We start from the raw sequence: 18702 nt of genomic DNA, 5'->3' as shown, positions 1-18702 counted from the left end.
TAAAAGACACCCTTTAAAATAGGAATGTATATTTTATTACTGCTCTCTGAAATCATTCTCCATAACTGGACTAGGAAAACTTAAATCACCCTCTCAGGGCTTTGCTGTTATTTACATCAGACTCAGTCCTTGAGAGTGTCTTGAAAAAACTTCTCAAGAACTCAAAGGTAAATTTAGACTACAAATTTTCTTGTAGTTTTAATGGCTCCCACTGAGGGACACGACTGCCTGCCTCTGCCTGCCCACACAAAGGCTCCTGCTGGGGGACATGCTGCACTACAGCCCTGCCCTGGCAGGGAGATTCCTTTCTGTTTGGGTTCTGTCTGGCTCTCCCTATCTGCCCTTTGCATTAATTATTTCTCCCTCTGTCTGTTCTCTATTAAGCCAAAAGGATCCACCATCTCTGAAATCTCCCTTCAATCCCTCCCAGGTCTCCTCTGCTGTCCTCAGTCTCCACTCCACTGAGCACAGAGCTGCTTTGTGCCTGTACATGAATTTGCTGTTTCAGAGGGTGTCATTTATTCAGGCCTGAGCTCTAGTGAGGGATAACTCCCAACCTCACATGGACATGTAATTCTACCAGCGTGTTGCTTCTATACAGTCACTAAATGTGAATTAAAATTTATGCATTTCCATAAAACCCAACCCAAGTTCCCAGATTCAGTCCTTGTTTTCTCTATCCCTGCACCCTTGAGCCAGATGTCTTCTTCTTCTCTTCCAACCATCCTTGCTGGGAAAGCAGCCCCTGCATGCCTGGTTCCTGTGCTGAAAGTTCACAGGCACAGTAAAAATTGAATGAACCCTTTTGGTATCAGCCCCAGGCTTTGTGTGGGCAGGCAGAGGCAGGCAGGAGGCAGAGCTGTCAGCAAAGGAAGGGCCCAGCCAGGTGGGGCAGCCGGGGGATGCCGACAGCCTGCAGGGACAGAGGCGCAGGGCAGGGACACCGTGGGACAGCCTGGGCTGCACAGGGCACAGGGATGGGAAGCAGCTGCAAGACAGCCCTGCCAGAGCCAACTTGGGCAGCACTTTGGCCATGGCTGCTGGCCCTGGGCCTGAGGCCACGAGGGGACAAGTGACCCTTGCAGGGCTGGGGCCTCATTGCCTCCTTGTCCCTGCTCAGCAGCCTGGCAGGGGCCGCCCCATGCTCCTGCCCTTGGCATTGCACATCCCCACATGCCAGTGCCCATCCCAGGAAGAGCCCTGAGCAAGGAGGGAGGGACAGGATCTGCCTGGCCAGGGGCTGGGGCTCAGGTCTTGGCCCTTTGCATTCCTCAAACACATCCAGGTTTGCTCAGCACCAGAGACACCTTTGCCTTGTTTGTCCCCAGCTGTCAGCACTGCCTCCAGTGTTCTGCTCTAACTGGAACCTGGGGACATTTTTCCAGTCGTGTCTCTCAGTGGGACCCATTAAAAGTTCAAGAAAATTTGGAGTCTAAATTTAACTTTGTGTTCTTGAGAAGTTTTTTCAAAACACTCTCAAGGACTGAGTCTGAAGTAAACAACAGCAAAGCCCTGAGAGGGTCATTAAAGTTTTCCTAGTCCAGTCATGGAGAAAGATTTCAAAGAGCAGTAATAAAATACACATTCCTATTTTAAAGGGTGTCTTTTATTAAATTTCTCTTTAGAGCAGAGGTGATTGCAGCATTCTGTGATTGATATTGACCCAGGGTCTCCCCTCAGCAGCTCTGGCCTGCTCACAGAAGCTGTGCCTGGAGCTCTGACCCAGTGTGGACAACCTTGCTCCACATTGCCCAGCCCCATCCTGTCTGTCCTCACTGCCCTGGGCCCTGCTGTGCCTGCAGAGCTGGCTGCACCCAGCCTCAGAGGGGTTTTCCCTTTTTGTACTTTTTGCAGCAATATCAAAGCGCTGAGTTTCCCCAGTGCAAACAGACCCAGTGCTCAGGTGTGTGCCAGCCCCAGGTGCCACCAAAGGCACTGCAGAGCTGCCCTGGGCCAGCTGTGAGGGTGGATCATCAGCCCAAGCTGCACTGGGCCCTGCAAGGGGCTGTGGCCATGGGCACTGCACTGACCCCACTGCTGGGTTTGGCTGCCACAGCCACCGTGAGAAATGAAACTGTCCTTGGAAACACTGGGGAGGACTGGGACATACTGGGGAACACTGGGAACGCTGTGGGAGACACTGGGACATACTGGGAGTGACACTGGAGAGGACTGGGACATACTGGGGAACACTGGGAACCCTGTGGGAGACACTGGGACATACTGAGAGTGACACTGGGGCAAACTGGGACATACTGGAGACACTGGGGCCATTGTGGAGAAGACTGGGGACACTGGGGCATCCTGTGGATGACACTGGAGGGAACTGAAAGGGACTGGGAATAAACTCAGGGTTATTGGGAGGGACGGGGCTGTACTGGGAGGGACTGGAGGGGCACTGGGATTGTACTGGCCTTTACTTGGGATGAACTGAGCTGTACTGGGGTTGCACTGGTCTGTACTCGGGATGAACTGGGCTGTAATGGGAGGGACTGGACAGGTTGAAGGGGCCGTTCCCGCCTTTGCCACATCCCATTTGCCGAGACTCCCGCCCGTCATCTCTCGAAGCCAATCAGCGCCAGAGATCGGAGACTCGGGGATGGTGCCTACGGTAGCCACAACTCCCGTCATGCTCCGCGGCCCAATTGAGCCCCATTGGAGCCGGGACTACAACGCCCGTCATGCCCCGCGCTCCACAGAACATCCAGGATCCGCCGCCTCTTTGTCCCTTAAGTATCCCCCAGACCCTCCAGGATCCCTCAGTGCCCCCTCAGCGCCCATTCGGGACCCCCAAAAAGCGTCCCCGGATCCCCTCAGTGCTCCCGACCCCACAGATGCCCGATACAGCCACTTCTGGGAATTCATCTCCTCTCCACCCACGCGGCCCCAGAGCCCCTCAGAACACAGTCCTGCGCCTAAAACTCCTGCCGTGCCCCGCACCCTAAGGAGCCTTATTAGAGGTCCTCGAACTCCTCGCAAGTTCTTTTGAACCGCTTACGTTCCCCCCAGGATCTCAAGTCGCGGCTCGGACGCAAGAGTCTCCCCGAAGAGCCTTCCCGGACTTCCAAACAAAGCGTTGGAGCCACTTCCGGGACTACGGCTCCCATCATGCTCTGCGGCGCATGTCCAGCCCTGTTCCAGCCGGGACTTCATCTCCCGTCATACCCCGCGCTTCTATTGAGAGCCATTGCAGCTGCGTCTCGAACTCCCGTGATGCTCCGCGGCCCCGTTAAACTGTATTAGACCCGCGCTTACAACTGCCATCACCCCCGCGCCCCAGAGATCTCAGTCAGAGCCTCCCAAGGGCCCGCCCGGACCCCGAAGGGCCCCAAATTCCCCTCCCTGACCTCCAAGGGCAACCCTGGACCCCCGGGTGCTGCTCCGGACCCCGAACTGTCCCTCAGAATCCCTGAGTGCCCCTCCAAGTACCCACCGGCTCCTGCAAGTGTCCCCCAGACCCTCAAGTTCTCTCTGAATTCCCTCCCAGACCCTGAACTGCCCCAAATGATCCCCAGAAATGTCTCCATGGACCCCAAAGTGGCCTTTTTTACTCTGTCGGTGAAAATGATAAAAAAGATGACAAAAGGATTTAAAATTGTTCTAATTAGCATAAAGAAGAAATCAAGAGCCGCACTGGACAGTGAATTAGTGAAGGTGGTATGTTTGTCCAATTATCCCATCATTAAAAAAAACCAAACAATATTAAAAGTAGTAACACTTTTAATGAAATAATTAAGATGAAAAATATAAAATTGGATACAATATAATTTGATTAAAATAAGGGATAACTTGGTTCCAAAATTAGCGCATGAGCAAAAACTACCGCGGGGTATGGAGGGCAGGGTTCAATGACCTTTGCCACTTCATGTACAGGCTTGCCAAGTAAAAGTAACCCCTATATGTCATGTGTCAATGCCATCTCCTCCTATTTTCGGTTTGTCACTTTTCTGTCTCTGCCTTCATTACCACCTTTATCACGCATGCGCCATCACTCGGTTTGGTGGTCGCACAAGTCTTTGGGGGTTGTCACTGATGAAGGCCCTGTAGTCTTCTTCGTTGTCCTTTAATTCACCTTTGGGTTACACATGCGCACCAAGCCAGTACAATGTAAGCCAAGACTAACATATCACTGCGTCTACATATCAAAGCAATAAGTCCCTTATAATAAGCATTTTCTTGGACCCAACCAGGTTCTTGGTCATTTTTAGCAACTTTATCTTCAGCTTCTTTCCTGTGGTCCTTGAGAACATCTGCTGAGAAGGGGGGGTGGGTGGAACCCCTCCTTTCCCTCTCTTCTTTGGCATTACAACTTTTAACTATTAACTGTTTTATTATTCTCAAATATTGATTATTGTATCAATATTGATTACTGTTTCAATTTCTATCAGCACGAATCATACCTATTTATCACAAAGGGAATCATGTTACTTAGAACCAGTGACCAAAAAATTTTTTGCTTTCTAAAATGGTATGGGTTTTTTAATAAAAACATTCAAATTTGGTAATACAAATTTAGAATAATAATACTATAAATAAGAAAAATAATTATAATTTTATTAATTCAGTTAATTTTCTTTTAAGGGGAGATGAATAATTATTTTTATGTTTTGCAATGTCAGTCTGTAAGAGACGGTCCAAAGATCCCTCATCTGCCTCACAGCCGCTGTCAAGGACAGAGATTAAAGCCCTCCCCAAGGACTGAGACCCTTCAAATTCTAACCCAGGGGTGCTGGCCTGACCGGAGCTGGATGTCTGCCATGGGAAGCAGGAGGTTTCCCTTAGGAACCAGTCCTGAAACAACGGGCCCCGCTCACTGCTGGCACCGGTTTGTGCTGTTCAGAACTGGACTGTCTGTGCCTGTTCCCAATGGATTTATTCTCCACTGTTCCTCCATGTGCCGTCCTGCTCCCCTCCTGGCAGTAGATTATAAAAGAGCCCTGAGTTAACCAAAGGCTTTGAGACTCTCCCCGATGTGACCAGACGGATCTATTGGCTGGACCACAAAGATTTAATCTCTCTGTTGGCAGCCATTCCCCCCCTCCTTTTCTCTGTCTCTCTATCCTTTATCCCAATTCTAATCCTTGTGCTGCATCTGCTGTGGGCACTCAATAAGAGGTGTATTTGTTTTGGTTAATACTGAAAGTGCCCTGCTGTGTGTCTTTGCACCCTGAGATCAGTGAAACGAACCATTGTGACCCCCCTTGTACCAGGGGATGGTGGCACTGCCTGATGGGGTTGCTACCCACAGCATGTGAACGTCATCTTCTTGGTGGCGACTGCACTGGTTCATCTGCTCTTGCTTTCTGGTCTCCCTATCCCAGAATTGCCTGTGCCACCGGCTTTTGTTATATTGTGGTTCTCTGCAGTTCCTTCAATAGTTAGTCCTTCTTAAGTTCACTCTTGGAATAGGGGATCATCACCTCCCCGTCATAGCGAGTGCATTTGAATGCACTTGAATGCATTTTGCCTGCATTCCAAATAAGGTCCCTGTTTTTGATTTACTGGGGAATCTCTGTTTGTCTTTTCTACCTCTGTCGAGGCTGGGATTGAAGGTATTTGAGATGATATTTGGCGTTCAGATTCAGGTGGTTTTTGTTTCTTATCAGTGACACAGCCTTACCACCATGAGTTCTACAGCCTTTCATATGAGGCACAAAATGGCTCACTGTCTCTTGTTACAAGGCCTGGATGGTACCAAGAAAACCATGGTGATACTGGGGATCCAAGGAGAGCGTGGTGACACCATGGACACTCATGGAACCATGGGCATTGTGACACTGCAGGGCTTCATGGAACCAAGGAGTCAATTGGGATTCTACCAAACCACATGGAACCGAGGGCCCATTGTGACACTGAGGAACTTCAGGGAACCAAGAGTCTCTTGTGACACAGGGGGTACTCATGAAACCATGGAGACCATTTTGGAACTTCAAGGCCTGATGGAACCAAAGGGTCCTTCTGGCACTTCTGAGCCTTGGAACCAAGGGGACCACAGTGACACAGTGGGGCTCTGTGGAACCATGGGGCCGTGGTGACATTGTGGAGTGTCACTGAACCAACTGCCCATGGTGACACTGCAGGGCCTGATGGAATCATGGGCACCATTGTGACACTACAGGGCGTCATGGAAGCAAGGGGCCATTGTCACACTGTGGGGACTCTTGGGATTCCAAGGGCAGATGTGATATCATGGAAATTATGGCAACTGTGGCACCATGAAACCAAGGAGACCATTGTGACCCTACAGGACCCCATGGACCTAAGGATTTATGGAACAGTGCAGGACACATGGAACCGAGGGGCCATTGTGAAGCTGTAGAACCAAAAGAGCCCATTGTGACACTGTGGGCCCCCGTGGATATAAAGGTCCTTTTTGACATTGCAGGGCCCCATGGAATCCTGGAGACCACTGTGAAACTTTGGGCCTTGTTGAATGAAGTGGCCCTGCAGGGCCTGATGGAACCAGGGAGACCCCATAGAACCAAGGGTCCATTGTGACCCTGTGGTACCAAGGTGTCGTGGGTTGACCCAGGCCAAATGCCAGGCATCCATGTGGGCTGCTCACTCACTCCCCTCTGCAGCTGGACAAAGAAAATTTAATAAAGGGTTTGTGGGTTGAGATAAGGACTGGGTGAGATCACTCATCAAATACTGTCCTGGGAAAAACAGGCCTAGCTTAGAGATGTGAAATTCATTTATTAATAACAAAGTCAGAAAGGAAAAGGGGAAATAAAATAAGCCCCTTCCCTCCCTCCTTCCAGCTCCGCCTCCTACCCCAGCAGTGCAGGGAGACAGGGAATGGGGGTTATGGTCAGTTCATCAGCCATGGCTTCTGGCCCTGCTCAGGGAGAGGAGTGGTTCCCCTGCTGCACCGTGGGTCCCTCCCAAGGGAGACAGTTGTGCAGGAGCTTCTCCCATGTGAGTCCATTTCAGGGGCAGCAGCCCTCTGCAAACTGCTGCAGTGTGAGTCCATGCCAGGGACAACAGTCCTTCCCAAACTGCTGCAGCATGGATCACTCTTCCAGGGGGTGCATTCCTCCAGGGACAGGCTGCTCCAGCCTGGGAGCAGGGCCCCTCTCTCCATGGCTCTCCTGCAGGGTGCCTGGGTCTCCAGGGCCTGGAGCACCTCCTGCCCCTCCTTCTGCACTGACCTTGATGTCTGCAGAGTTGTTCTTCTCACATGTTCTCCCTCTGCTCTCCTCTGACTGGAGTTAAAACTGCACCACAATCTCTATTTTGATTTCTTTTTCAATCTGTTATCACAGAGGCATTGCCACCATTTGTAACTGGCCCAGCCTTTGCCAGCAGCAGGTCCATCTTTGAAGCCACCAGGAATTGGCTGTGCCAGACACGGTGGAAGCTTCCAGCAGCTTCTCACAGGAGCCGTCCCTGTGCCCCCCTGTGAAATACAAAGCTGTGTTTCGTGTCAGGTACATACAGGCAACATGGTATTTGTGATTGTAATATGTATGGAAACCGACTATGGGACTGTTATAAAGACAAATTCTAATAATTACTGAGGAAAGTAAAGCATGGAAGAAGGCCTTTGAAGCTATCCTTCGTTCGTAATTAACCTTTATAGGTCTTAAGTTGATTTAGGAGCATTTGAATCAAAGCTTTAAGGATGTTGCTTTTTGACAGGAACTTTCTGCTTGTAGCTAAGCCTTAAAGAGTTTTGCAATAATAACCTTTTGAAGTATAATTTTAGAATATTGCTTGTAGTAAGGATCTTTGAAACTATAGCTTTAGAATATATAAAAGGAAACATGCTTATCTCACACTTTAACAAAACTGCGAAAAGCAGCTTGAGAAAGGATGATGGACATTAACTCAAGGATTAATAGTTTCAACCAAGGGAAGCTGGACATCACAGCTATGAGGTTTTCTAGTCCTTGCAATTAAAAGGTGGACCCTCATCTGGAATCTGGACCGCACAATCTGGGAGATTTCTTCCTTCTTTCAGAAAGCAAACCCCCACCATCTGGGGATACTCCTTTCTGGGATACATCCTGAGAAAAAATACATCACAATAGGTATAGAATTGTGACATAAAAATTGGGAATAGAAACTGCTGAGAAAGCTGAATACCCCTATAAATACCTGTAAGCCTCAACTATCACTGTGCAGTTGGAGGGAAAAAATCCCCCACTGTACCCAGTGCTGTATTGCTCGTACTTTACCATAGTAATTAATAAAATGATTGCTGCTTGAATATTGGCCTAGTCAAGCTTCTTATAACACCCCTGTGGTGGAAGCAGGGAGAGAATAAGAGGACGCTGGCCTGTCCCTCAGGGGAGGCGTGGCTCATTTGCTGACAGTTGGTGCCTCCCAGCTGAAAACTTTCAAACTCAGTGTTTTTCTGGGACACAACATTTTTCACGGGCTGATTCACGTTTGGTCAGGGGCTTCTCGCTGGGATTTGGGGTGCCTGACTCCCCTCACGTGCGCCAGTGGCATGGAGGATGTTGCTCCCAGAGGTGCTGCCTCTGGCCACAAGCCCGGAGGGGATGGGGGTGGTGCCGAGGAGCAGAAAACAGGAACACTGGAATTTGAATCATGGGATTAGGGGTGGGGGTGTTGGAGAGCGAGCATCGCTCACTTTTTCTGGGGAAAGAAGACCCGCAGAGTCGGGATGGAGATGCCTGGGAAAGCTTCTCCTTCCCAGCTGCCAGTGTGCACTGGTTTCTAGGGGGAGAGGGAAAAAGCGTTCGGTCACTCCTGCGGCCGAGGCACTGGCAGAACGGTGAGGGTGGGCTATGAGAACAAAGACCCCACCCTGCAGGCCAGGTCTGGGCTCTTTGGCCTGCCCACCACCAGGTTTGGGGGCTTTGATCCCCCTACTCAGGCCTTGGGCTCTGTTCTGTGGGCCAGGTCTGGGGTCCTTGGTCCGCCCACTCGGACTGGGGCCAGGGACCCTGTCCCACCCAGTGGTGCAGGTAAAAAAAAAAAAAAAAAGGTGAACAGAGCTACCAGCTCAAAGTACTGGAAAGCCACAAGTCAGACTCAGCCCAAGTGATTCAATTAAGGACAGTGGCCAGAGCATTCCAGAAATTTTCTCAATATTGTTTGATAATTATCAATGGATTTTTAAAAATAGTTATTAGTGATTTTTCTTTAGCAGTTCTTTGTGTCAGGATTCTGCAAGTCTCTTTCAGGACCAAAAGGGACCTTCAGGGATGTCAAAGATCAACATTTCCAATGACTGGGATTGTACTGGGATACTATGGGGATCATACTGGGAGCAGCTGAGCCCATGCTGGTGTAGACTGCGATCACACAGAGGGAGACTGGGATCATACTGGGATCACCCTGGGATGGAGTAGGAGCCTGCAGGGTGCAATTGAGACCATATTGGGGACAGATGGGATATACTGGGAGTGACTGGGATCATTCTGAGGGTGACCAGGAGCAGCTCTGAGGAACTGGTATCATGCAAGGAGGAACTGGGAGTGACTGGGTGTGTGCTGGGTGCGTGCTGGGGTGATTGGAAGCCACTGGCTTTATACTGGGATGAACTTGGGTCATGCTGGAGGTGACTGGGATCATACTGGCAGTGAGTGCCACTACACTGAGGCTGACTGGGAGTGGTTGTGAGCAAATGGGATCATGCTGGAAAGAACTGGGCGTGACTGGGAATGTGCTGGAAGGAACTGAGGTACACTGGGAGAGACTGGGAAAGACTGGAACAAAAGTGAGGGTGAAAGACAGCAACTGGAACCATGTGGAGCACAACTGGTTCATACTGGCAGGGACTGGGAGCACACTGGGCTCATCTTTGGGTCATACTGGGAGGGACTGGACTAATACTGGGAGTGTCTGAGAGTGACTGGGAACACACCATGCACATCATCCCCCATACTGGGAGCAGCTGGGAGCAACTGGGAGCAAATGGCATCATACTGGGACTGACTGGGTTGGTCTAGCTGGAGGCAACTGGGACCATACTGGGAGTGACTGGAAGTTACTGGGATTATACTGGGAGCATACTGGGAGTGCTGGCATGTGACAAGGATCATACTGGAGCTTACTGGGCTCATATTGGTATTGAAAGGGAGCAACTGGGATCACACTTTGGGCCACTGGGAGCAACTGAGAGAAACTGGGATCATGCTGCAAGCAAACTGGAGGAACTGGCAATGACTGGATGCATGATGGAGGCAACTGGGATATGCTGGGCATGACTGAGAACATACTGGGATAACAAGCACCTTACTGGGATCACTGTGAGTGTCTGGGAAGAACCATGGACATGCTGAGGGAAACTGGGATGTACTGGGAGTGTTTGTAATCATACTGGGAATGACTGGGAACAAGAGGGACCATGTTAGGGAGAACTGGGACCATGGTAGGGGCAACTGGGAGTGAGTGGGAGTGACTGGGTCTACACTGGGGCAACTGGGCATGACTGGGATCATGCTGGCCGGGACTGGGATCACATGGGGAGTGATTGGGACTATAGAAGGGACAACAGGGTTCAACTGGGATCACACTGGGAGGAACAGGGAGCAACTGGAACAATGCTGGGGCCAACTGGGATCATACTGGGTCATACTTGGAGCAACTGGGACTGCACTGAGGGTGACTGGGAGTGGCTGTGAGCGACTGGGATCAGGCTTGAAGCAACTGAGGTGTGGTGGTTTGACCAGAAAGAAGTGGGAATTCTGGGATGTTCTGATCTAACCAATGGGTGCTTGGATTTTGATATTGGCACCTAGGGTAGCCAGTGGGTTTTAGGACACACCTCTGAGAACACCCAGGGGTTAAAAGCAGAGCTTCGGCGCTGGGAGGCTCTCTTGGGACTTCAAGGGACCGAGGTCGGAGCTCTCCCCCGTCCAGCCGCTGCCGCTGGGCGGGGGAGGGGCAGCCATGCGGTAGGCCTGGGCCTGGACAGAGATGGGAGTGAGGAGGCCCTGGAGGATGGAAGGGTGGAGAGCAACAAGAGACATCGGGCAGCCATCCTTCCCCCCCCCCCCCCCCCCCTTTTGAGACAGAGAGACAGAGAGAGAGAGAGTGCAGCCTGTGTTACCTTGAAATTCAGTAAATATGTGCTGGCAGCAGTCAGCCCGGCTGAGGAGATGGTGGGGGGTGCAGCCAGGAGTCCAGCCGCCTGGAGTTTTTAACCCCTTTTGGACAATGAAAGCCCTACAGAACATTAACCCTTCCTAGACGAGTGATAAGAGTGGAGCAGGACGAAGGAAATGAACGAGTGATGGAGGCCTGGACCAGAGAGAGAGAGAGTGAGAGATGTTGAAAGAAGGGAGAAGATGGAGTGGCATTTTATGCTGGACTCTTTTGTGTAGCCATGGACAGAGCTATCTTTCCGTGAGATACAGAGACTGAGTCCAGGGGGAGAAATGTCCCAGTGCCAGAGAAGATTCAGTGTGGGTACCCCTCGGCCCCAGGGGGTATATAAAATATGGGGGGGACGGATGTCCCAAAGGTGAGAAGGTGAGATACTGTGCTTTTCTGGAACTGGACAAAGCATCCTTAAAAAAGACAACCCTGGAAGCAGCCCTGATCCCTGTTCGGTGGTGAGAGCACCGGAACAAGGACGGAAGAGGCCACCACGACACACGGAAGGACTCCCTCTCCTCTTGAGGAACTGAAAGTCTGAGCAATCTGAAGGGTGGTGTTGGACCTAGAATTGGTGATTTTGGAGGATGTATTGTATTGGGAATTTAGGGGGGAGGAGGAGGAGAGTGTTTTTGTGAGGTTTTCATTTTCCTTGTTGTTTTTTTTTTTCTTTTTCTTTTGTGTGTAGTTTAGTAATTGTTTGTGTGTAGCTTAGTTAATAAAATTTTCTTTATGTTAAGTTTGGAGCCTGCTTTGCTTATTCCTGGTCACATCTCACAGCAGACACCGGGGAGAAGGTGTACCCATGGGGCTCTGGCTTTGCCAGGCCCAAACCATAACACTCAGCCTTTCACTCCTTTTTCCTTTTCCAGCCCTGGTACAGCAGCTCTGGAAATGTTGAATTGCCTTGGGATTGTCAGCACTGAGCGCCTGAGGAAAGCTGGTGCTCCGTGCTGACTCTGCCAGAGCTTGTCCGGGGCCACCAGAGCACGTTTGGAGTTCCTGCTCTTCCTTGGCCACTGCTGATCCCCATACAATATCCCCAAGGGGAGGAGGAGGAGAAGTAGAGCAGAGCCACAGCCCCGAGGGCTCTGCAGCTGCAGCACAGGGACAGCCCAGGCTGGGAGCAGTGCCTTGGGACAAAATGGGGCAAACTTGGAACTGTGTTGGTCAATGCCCCTGTTCTGCTCTGGGAGCAGCAGACCCTTACAGAGTAGTGGTGATTAGGGACAGGATTCCTGTAATTTAGCCATGCTCCTAAAGCTTCCCTGTGCACAAACACGCGACTCTGCTGCCTCTCCCTGGGATTTTGGGATTCTGTGGCTGAGGCGGGAGCGGCTGGATGAGGTGTCCCAAGGGAGCAGCAACTGCTGGCATTTTTTCACAAGCATCCTTATATCAGCGATTTCACAAAGCTTAATTAACAACAGACATAAAAACTATATCTTTGTAACAAAGTTACTTTAACATTGCATATAAAAATTCCATTTTATTATTTGTAAAATTCCAGTAATATAATATGTATTTACAATACTTGGTGAGAGGGACAAAGTGATCAATTGCTGCATTTATGGACTGGCTCCCCCTCAATGTCTCTGCAGTGCGGTTTCCAGCCAGCCCTGCTCTGAAAACCATCATAGGCCCTCGCAGAGCCACTGCTTGGGCTCTCTTTGGGGTTTGTGCTTCTTGCAGAGCTGAGCAAACCACAGGCAGGCCTTTGTCCCCCTCACAATTCTCACCTCTGCAGCAGCTCTAAGGCTGTCAGAATCAAAGCCAATGGGGCAGGGGGGACCCTCAGGTGCTGGCTGTCACATGGGGCTGGGCAGAGCAGGGCTGGGCAATGGCTATCCCTGTGCAGTGGGGCTGGGCCATGGCTGGGCCCCACCCTTGCATGGCCACTGGCTTCAAGGAGCAGGAGTTTGGGAGCTCCTTCCTGCCCACGGCTCCATTCCCCAGCGGCTCTTGCTGGCTCAGATCCTGCAGGGAACACCAGGAGCTGCATCCCCCAGGACAGGAGCCCCTTGTCCAGCATGTGTCCCCCCTGGGACAGGATCCCCCCAGGACAGGAGCCCCCTGGATGTGCCTCCCCCCAGGGCAGAACCCTCCTCCCATGTGACACTCAGCACAAACGGCCTCTTCCTTCTGCTGCAGGAGAGAGAAAGTGGAAGTGTAGGCAGAGGGAAAGCTGCACTCCTCCATCCCCCACAGCCTCCCCAGCCCTCCCTGCAGACCCCTCACCCCTGCTTCCCCCACCCTGGGCATCTCCCAACACATTCCCTGCTTAGGAGCTCCCCAGGATCACCAAGGCATGAACTGGGAGGTTGTGAAATTGAGGGATAAAAGGAAGGAAATGGTAATGAAGAATGGGAAATGCCCCTGGAGGTTGTGGTGGCACAGACCCAGAGCTCCTCTGAATCCCCTCTGGTTGCCCCCCCAAATCACCCAGCAGGCAGCGCCAGCCCCTGAGTCTTCCCAAAATCTGAGGCAGCCAGGGAAGGAGCTGTGACCCACATGCACATCCCGTCACTGTCCATCCCTGGCAAACTCATTCCCCTGGGAAGCTGGCCATGGGACCCCCATTCCTTCTGTTTCCCCTTTCCTGAGACCCCCATCCCAGGGCTGCCATTGCCCAGGAACTCCATGGCCCATGACCCCATTCCCAAGGAAGCCTCTCCCATTCATTCCATGTCCTGAAATCCCCATTCCCCCGGGACTTTCATTCTCCCAGGTCCCCCCATTCCCCCTGCACCCATACCTGGCACAAAAATCTCTTGATGAGGGATTTATTACAATTAAAAAATTTTCTTATATACACTTTTAAAGTTTTAAATGTACTTTACCTTTCTCCTAGTCTCATCTCAAAACAAAAAAGAAATAAATACTTTCTGATAAATGCACTAATAATTAACCAACACTAAACCCACCACATTAATATTACATTAACTGAAATATCTCAAATTAGCAAATGAAAACCATGACACCAAATCCCTGAAGCCCACCTTCACCTGGGACTCCCATCCCTGAGTCCCCCCCGCCCTGGGGACCCCCATTCCCATGGCACCCCAACCCCCATGACTCCCCCTCCTCATGACCCCAACCCCCCATGGACCCATTCCCTGGACCCCCATTCCCTGGACTCCCCATTCCCCTGGACACCCATCCGTGGCTCCCCAAACCCCCTGAGCCCCCCTGCTCCTGGGAAGCCCATGTCCCACCGACCCAGAGACAGCCTTGTCCCCAGCATGTCCCCACCCTGCCCACAGCCTGTCCTCAGCTTGTGGCCACCCTGCCCCCCCTAGGTGCCACCTACACATGGGGACGAAATGTGACCTCGCTTCCTTCCCCTTCATCCAAAGAGCCGCCAGCCAGGGGAGCGGTGGCCACAGCAGCGAGTGACAGCCAGTGCACATGGCTGGGGACACCGGGATGGCCGGGAAGGTGGTGCTGCTCCTGTGGGGTCAGTGCCCCGGGCACGGGCCACACTGGTAGTACCCCGGGGATGGGCCCTGGTGAGGCAGAGACTGGTGGGGAGGGGGCACAGGGGAGCTGCAGGGTTCCCTGACGTTCCCAATGCCAGCAGAGCCAGAGCATGAAGTGACTGGGGTCATGGGGTGGCCGTGGGGACAGGAGAGGGTGAACAGGGCTGGAGGGATAGGAATGTTGGGAGAGGCATCCTGGGGCTGGGGCAGCTGTAGGGACAGGGACACAGGGATGCAGGGATGCAGGGACAGGGAGAAGAAGACAAGCACAATGTGGATGGGCCATGGAGACAGAGGCCATGGGGCTGGCAGGGGAGACCTGTGCTAGCACAGTGTCCCCATCGAGACATCTGTGCCACACCAATTCCCTCAGGGGGACAGTTCAGGGGCAGCCCCTAGACCCATTCCCCTGTGCACAACTGTCCCCATGGTGCCACACTCACTGAGCCCTGTCCCTTCTCCCTTCCAGCCCAGACCCTTGGCCTCGCTGGTGAGTCCTCGGGGGATGCCATGGCCCCACCCCGCTGTCCCCAGCCCTGCAATGGCCCTGGCAGGCTGGTGTCCCCTGTCACTCACAGGTGCCCAGACCACCCAGCTCCTGGGGGAGCCCCCCTGCAGGCCGGCGGTGCTGTGGGACCGGGTGACACTGACCTGCCAGGGCTCGGGGAACACTGGTGTCACCACCTGGTACAAGGATGGGCAGCGCTGGGGGCAGGAGAGACACAACCGCCTCACTGTCCCTGAAAAAGGCAACTACACGTGTGAGAGACCCGGCACTGGGCTCAGCCCTCCTGTGACAGTCTTAGATGGTGAGGGGGGTTTGGGTGTCCCTATCCTGGCACCAGCATTGACCCTGGGGCTCTGGGTGGGCTCTGCTCCATTGGTCACCTCCTGTTTGACCAGAGCCTGTCCCCTACTCTGGAAGCATCCCAGAGCATCCCAGTGCTGGCAGACCCTGTTTGTGGATTTGGGGATCCTTGGTGTGCTGTGTATGAGCCAATATGGGGGTTGCGATGGCATTGGGACCCGCCAGGTCCCCGCAGTGTAACAGGACCCCCGTGTCTCGCAGCCCCATTGGTGCTGCAGGTGCCGGCACAGGCGCTGCTGGAGGGGGACACGGTGACACTGCACTGCCGGCGCTGGCGGGACAACCCGGTCAGCTCAGTGTCCTTCTACCACGAGGAGAAGAAACTGCAGGAGCTCCGTGATGGGACTGAGCTGTCCCTGTCCCCTCTGCAGCTGCAACACAGCGGCCGCTACAGCTGCAGGGGCTGGGTGAAATCCACGGTATCACGAGGATGGGAGAAGTCGGAATCAGTGACAGTGACAGTGCATGGTGAGCACTCCACAACTGTCACTCCAAACACCTCACAGCCCCTCCCTAGTGACTCGGGCTCACAAATCTCCCTCCCCTCTCCTTTCCAGAGGTTTTTACAGTGCCGGTGCTGGAAGTTCACTCTGAGCCCACCAATGGGTCCCCCCTGACTCTCAGCTGCCTCAGCACCCCCAGCCCCATGCGGCCCCGAGCCCCCCTCCTGCACGTGTTCTACCGGGACGGGCAGGTGCTGGGGGGCCCACAGGGTTCCCCGCAGCTGCTGATGCCCACCGTGGGGGTCTCCCACTCAGGGAATTACAGCTGCCAGGTGCGCTCCGAGGGGGGGTCCGTGCGGAAGAGCAGCACCTGGCTCCGTGTCACGGTGCGCAGTGAGTGTGGAGATGGGCACGGGGAGCCCTCACAGCATCCTCGGGTGCCCTGCCTGGGTACGTCCATTACTGCCCCATTCCCCCCATCCCTCACTGGGTCCCTTCACCCATCTCTGTGTCAACCCCACCCTTTCCTGCTGTTTCCCCGCAGTCGCCAAGTCCCACCATACCCTCTCTGGGTCTCCATACCCGCACTGGGGTCCTCCCATCTCCCGCTCCATGTGTCCCCTCGTTAAACCCCCCCCATCCTTCCTTGGGGTACCTATCCAAGCCCCTCCCCCCCCCGCAGCTCTGCACCTCCTCTCCTCTCCCTCACTGGGCTCTCCCTGCCTCTCCCTGACCTCCCCCCAAGTCCCTCAATGTCCCCTGGTGTCACCCCCTCCCGCGGGGGTTCTGCCCTCGTGGGTGTCTCTGTCAGTGCAGCCTAGTTCTGAGCTGCACGGTGGCCACAGGGACAGGTCACCTGTCCATTTCCTGGTGCCCGGGAGGGCTCAGGGGCACCACTTGGCACTGGTCCCACCTGGAGCTGCACCACACTGGGGACAATGGCAGCGGCCACTGCCAGTGCAGGGACAGCATGGCTGAGAGTGTCCCCCTGAATGTCACTGTCCTTTGTGAGTGGGACCCTCAGACTGGGGGTGACCCCACCCATGGCACCCCCATCCACCTCACCAGGTGCCAGGGTGCCAGCCCTGTCTGTGTCCCCACAGTGCCCGTGGCCAATGCCACCATCACCCTCAGTCCCCTGTCACACCTGGTGCGCTCAGGAGACAACGTGACCCTGTGCTGATCGGTGCAGGTGGGCTCAGCCCCTGTCACCTTCACCTGGCTGCACAATGGGCAGGAGGTGGCCCGGGGTCCCCTCCTGGAGCTCAGGGCTGTCGATGTGGGACATTCGGGCACCTACCAGGGCATGGTCACCAACCAACAGAATGGGCCCCAGGCACTCAGCCCTGAGCTGGCCCTGGAGGTGACAACACAGGGACAGGGCACAGGTAGGGTCACACAGGGTCACAGGGGGAGTTCAGGACCCTCGGGGTTCTGGGTGACCCCAATGTGTCCCTCTCTGTCCCCAGCAGTGTCTGCAGGGGTCTGTGGGTCCCTCCTGTTCCTGGTTCTGCTCCTGGCTGTCATCGGAGGCTGGCACTGGTGGCACCACCCAGGTAGGTGACAATGAAGGGGAATGAGAGTCCCAGGGATTGGGGTGCAGCCCCCAAAGAGTTCAGGGTCCAGAGGGTGGCACCAACAGCTCCTGACTTGGGTGAAGCTGAATCCCCAGAGATCTCACCTGGGGGTCCTGGGGGATTTGGGGAGGTCCTGCAGGGTCGTGCAGGGATATTTGGGCTTCTGTCAGGGGTTTGGAGGAGTTTGGGGACTCAGTGGATTCAGTGGGTGATTCAAGGCTCATTAGGAGCTTCAGGGATGCACGAGGCTCCTGGGGGCAGTCAGAGGTCTCAAGGGTGTTCAGGGGCCCCGAGGACTGCACAGTCACCACTCCCCCCTTTCCTTTGCAGCCCTCAGGGAACAGCAGGAAAGGTGAGTGGGGGGTCCAGGCCTGAACCCCCACTTTATGTTCATTACAACCCCCCACACCCCCACAGACACCCCCTTATCCTTGCAGGGGCCCCCCAGGGCCGTCGGCCCCTCCAGAGGCAGGGGAGGTGCTGTACAGCCAGGTCGTGCGAAACAAGAAGGCAGGGGGTGAGTACAGGTGGGGGGACAGGGACATGTCACCCTAGGGGTGTCACCTCCCATCCAAGTTCCCCCACCCGGTGTCTCTTGCAGTGCCCCCTGTGCCACATCTCCCCCAGGTGACCAATGCAGAGTTGTCAGGACCCCATGGGCAACAGCAGGACTCCAGTGATATCTACGAGAACATGCTGTGACACTGGGGGCACAGGGGGCACTGGGGATCCCTGCCTGAGGGCACCTCCCACTGTGTGTCCGCCCCCCAGCTCCTGTGGATGCCCACCGTGCCATGGGGGGATGGCCACAAGTGTGGGGTCCCATGTGGGGCTGCCCAGAGCTCTCCGATCCTGCTCCCAGTACCCCCAGGATCTCCCCATTCCCTCCCCCAGTACCATGGGGCACAGCATCACTGTCCCTCTTATGGGACCCAAAACACAGCTTTTTCATTAAACCAGGAAAATTGGTTTTTGTTTGTTCAGCTCTGCCCTGTTTGGCTCAGGAAGGAGGGACCCGGCCATGTTGTTGCGCAGATCTTTGTGGGATTTTTGGGGCTCTGTCTTGGTTTGAAAGACAGGTGTCTGTTAAAGAAGGAAGGAACTTCTCTGGAAATGGAAACTATAAACCCCTTCCCTCTGAATTATTAAAATTTTGGAATTAAGGGGCTCTCAGGTAAAGATATGGGAGTAGGAATAACAGTAGGAAGATGCAAAAATAAAAATAAAATTTGTTATAGATTAATAATGAGATGATTGGCCCT

General features: G+C 53.7%; 1 protein-coding gene across 1 annotated transcript; it reads left to right on the top strand.

Annotated features, from left to right (window-relative positions):
• The first annotated feature begins 2629 nt into the window (after positions 1 to 2629).
• LOC131571857 (uncharacterized) lies at positions 2630 to 18142 on the top strand. The gene is given in 15 exon segments (XM_058824611.1): positions 2630 to 2906; positions 3010 to 3158; positions 3244 to 3657; positions 14430 to 14511; positions 15022 to 15042; positions 15131 to 15361; positions 15622 to 15888; positions 15978 to 16313; positions 16408 to 16514; positions 16675 to 16870; positions 16967 to 17251; positions 17333 to 17419; positions 17771 to 17792; positions 17878 to 17957; positions 18042 to 18142. Coding segments are annotated over 15 exon segments (2655 nt in total).
• The last annotated feature ends 560 nt before the right edge of the window (positions 18143 to 18702 follow it).

Source organism: Ammospiza caudacuta, unplaced genomic scaffold (assembly GCF_027887145.1).
Source record: "Ammospiza caudacuta isolate bAmmCau1 unplaced genomic scaffold, bAmmCau1.pri scaffold_39, whole genome shotgun sequence".
Lineage (NCBI taxonomy): Eukaryota > Metazoa > Chordata > Aves > Passeriformes > Passerellidae > Ammospiza > Ammospiza caudacuta.
The sequence above is the reverse complement of the archived record's forward strand: the minus strand, read 5'-3'. Positions and strand labels throughout refer to the sequence as shown.